Source organism: Poromitra crassiceps (assembly GCF_964638095.1).
Source record: "Poromitra crassiceps genome assembly, chromosome: 3".
Taxonomy (NCBI): Eukaryota; Metazoa; Chordata; class Actinopteri; order Beryciformes; family Melamphaidae; genus Poromitra; species Poromitra crassiceps.
In genome coordinates this window covers 65,671,753-65,675,216 of record NC_139625.1, presented here as the reverse complement: position 1 = coordinate 65,675,216, position 3,464 = coordinate 65,671,753, and the positions used below count along the sequence as shown (strand labels likewise).

Genomic DNA, 3,464 nt, shown 5'->3' with positions numbered 1-3,464 from the left:
GAAAGCCGGAAAATAAGGGTATGTGTCTTGGACGCTGCACTATAGGAGGATAGCATGTGTGTATAGGAGGAAGCATGTGCTAGTCTACAACTCTCCTCAGATCGGCAGAGGGGGTGGAGCAACGACCGGGACACCCCAGCAGGGAATTGGCAAAGTACAATTGGGGAGAAAGGAAAAAACGTTGGTTGTACTGTTCCCAAGAAGCTCCCAGATGTGTATCTATAGGGACAATAAAAAAAATCACCATTATCATATGAGAAGCCACTGTCCTACTGTAGCTCTCATTTTCATGATGGCTAAACCCTATTTGAACATGTCAGTTTGTGTGTTTCTGTGTCTCCGTCAGGCTTAAAGATGCAGTGGACCCCCGAGCACAGCCAGTGGGCCGAACAGCACTTTGACATCTCCTCCACCACGCGCTCGCCGGCCCACAAGGCCGAAGCCTACAGGGTGGTGCCGGGCCACCTGCAGCGCTCCGCCTCCTACCAGTACGCCTGGGCCAACGACGACATCTCCGCCCTCACCGCCTCCAACCTGCTCAAGAAATACGCAGAGAAGTACTCCGGCATCCTGGAGATGCCCCTGGGCGCCTACTCCGAGGGCCCTGGGGCGATGAACGGACGGAAGGGTGAGTCTAGGGGTGGGACAATATCAGATATTATCATCTATTGCGATAATAAACACTCAAGATAATTGTATCAGGGTGAATTTCTATTAATCATATAATGGTAATGGTAATAATCATCACATGAGAATGGATATTGTCCTGAATCCCGAGTGACTTGATAAAGTTGTCTATCTTAGCTCACTAACAAGTCACAGTCCGATGGATTTTTTGTTTTATTTTGAATTGCCATTTGCCACAAGGGGGAGATCACCTCTGTCCAGTCAATCGTTGTCAACATGGCTGAAGCCGGCTAAAAATGTTGTGGAAATATTATGGGTTCAAAAATGAGGAATGACAGAAAGCTGAGGTTGCCACCTGCAGAACCTGCAATATCTGTTTCTTAACAAGATAAAGTGATTCCAGTATATTTTAGTACCATATTAAGAGTTTTAAGCATATTTTGATGATTACCGCAATAATGTTGTTAATCGTGATGATTTTGGACAGGATAATTGTAACATGAAATTTTCATATCATCCCACCCCTAGGTGAGCTGGAGCCCTGGCAGGATGGGGTCTACCCCATGAGCTGCATCCCTGAGGGGGTGTCGGTGAGGAAGGGCGGAGTGGCCTCGGAGGTGGTGTCGGGCCTGTGCAGCTCCCCGGGCCTGGCCCCCAGCACGCTGAGTGAGCCCAGCTACTCCAGCAGCAGCTGCGGGAGTCACACGGCCACCGCGCTTCACTCCTCCTCCATGGCCTCTCAGGAATATGGGCCAGCCTACAGCGGCTCCTACCTGCACAGCAGCTACGGCTCACAGGCCGCCTCGGCCGCGGCGCTGCCCTCCCCCCTGCACAGCTCGGGGCTCCTACAACCTCCACCGCCGCCGTCCCACCCGACTTTGGTCCCAGCGTACAACGGGGGCTCCCCCAACCTGTCCAGCTATAACTACCCGCCGGCAGGCTACCCGGCTCAGGGCTCAGTAGGGCCTAGTTACAGCCCCGGGGGAGCGCCCCCTCCTTCCTCGTACCTCCCCTCGGGCATCGCTGCGCCTACGCCCCTGCCCCCCTCCTCTGCTTTACCCGGATACCCATACCAGAGCCACAACCTGACCCCCATCGCCCCCACCCCTCTCAACAGCAGCTCCTCCAACTCGCTGAAGAGGAAAGCCTTCTACATGACAGGCCAAGGAGAGATAGACTCCTCTTATGGTAATTTTGGCTACGGCCACATCGGCCAGGCCCGCAGCTCGGCCGAGAGTCCCATGTACAGAGTAGCAGACAGCAGCGGCTCAAACGGGAGCTCCAACAGCGGCGGCGGTGGATTTGACAGGAGCGCAGAGAAGTCGTCTTTACCCTTTAATCCTCAGAAGCAGTCGGCTATGCCCTCAGAGCAGCAGCAGAGGAAGTACAGTGGCCAGGCAGCAGGCGGCCCCCTGACTCCTCCCTCCTATGTCTCGTCCACCCTGGGGGGCTCGCGCTCGGCAGACTCTCTGGCCAGCTTCACCTCGCCCTCCCTGAGCGAGCAGGGCGCCGACGACCACCGGCTCCACCTCTCCCACTCCGTGCCGGGGCCTACCTCCGCCTCCTCCCGGCCCGCCGAGGAGCAGCTGAAGAGCAGCGACCCTCACCTCCTGGACATGGTTACCTCTGAGATCCTCCAGCAGGGCCCCCCGGTGGATTGGAGTGACATTGCGGGTCTGGAACTGGCCAAGGCCGCCCTGAAGGAGGAGGTGCTGTGGCCCATGCTGCGCCCGGACATGTTCAGTAGCCTCGGGCCGGCCCCGCGTTGCGTTCTGCTGTTTGGCCCCAGGGGTAGCGGCAGGACGTTGCTGGGACGCTGCCTGGCCAGCCAGCTGGGGGCGCCATTCCTCCAGCTCAGCGGCTCCACCTTGGCCACAAAGTGGCTGGCAGAGGGCGAGAAGATTCTACAAGCGTCTTTCCTGGTGGCCCGCTGCCGGCAGCCCTCGGTACTGTTCATCAGCGAGGCGGACATGCTGCTGTCGGCCCACCTCAGCGAAGAGAGTCCCGTCAACCGTCTGAAGGGCGAGCTGCTGGCCCAGCTGGACTCGCTTCTCCTGGGCTCGGGCGAGGATGGGGGCAACCAGGTCCTGGTGGTCTGCTCCACCAGCCGGCCCCAGGACATGGACGAGGGGCTGCGTAGGTACTTTGCCCGGCGGGTGCTGGTGCCCCTGCCGGACGGCACGGCCCGACACCAGATGGTGACCCAGCTCCTGGCCCAGTCGCAGCACAAATACTGCCTGAGCGACGAGGAGCTGTCGCTGCTGGTCCAGCGCACCGAGGGCTTCTCCGGCCTGGACCTGGCCAGACTGTGCCGCGAGGCACTGGTAGGTCTGCTGCACGCCTCCGCACAGGGCATGGACATGACGGCTATGATGCCCAGGGGACAGATCAGGCCCCTCACCTACCAAGACTTTGACAGTGTCTTTTGTAAATTCCAAGCCAGTATATCGCAGAAAGAGATTGACACGTACACCGAGTGGGACAAAATGTTCGGCTGCAGCCAGTGAAAAGATAGATTCAGCCCTTGAGAAAAAGAGGCACCCGCAATTCCTCCCCTCAGGGCAGAAGCATTGTGCTGAAGGAAAGGCACACAAAAGGCCAATGCAAGCCCACTGAGTTCTCACAAGCAGGGTTTACACACACCGAGAGACCTGGTTTGATGAGATACTGTAACTGGCAGTTTTGCAGTTAACGAGCAGAGTTTTAATTTGAATGCTTGATGCTCCGGAAAGCCAGGCATTGTTTACACATTGCGAGCAGGTTGGCTTCAGAAGAGACGCCCCAGTGTCTGTACATACTGTTATGTTCTTGTTCCTGAGATTTAGTTGGCTATCCAA

At 57.1% G+C, this 3,464-nt stretch overlaps 1 protein-coding gene across 1 annotated transcript in view; it reads left to right on the top strand.

Moving 5' to 3' along the window:
• The window catches only part of LOC310773702 (fidgetin-like), a gene marked incomplete at both ends in the record, with an annotated part of 48,615 nt that extends 45,481 nt beyond the window's left edge, over positions 1 to 3,134 (top strand). The window contains 2 exons of the mRNA XM_083633633.1: positions 347 to 628; positions 1,156 to 3,134. Of these exons, the coding sequence (XP_083489759.1) occupies positions 347 to 628; positions 1,156 to 3,134 (2,261 nt within the window). The remainder of the gene's footprint in view (positions 1 to 346; positions 629 to 1,155) is intronic.
• Positions 3,135 to 3,464: the final 330 nt, after the last annotated feature.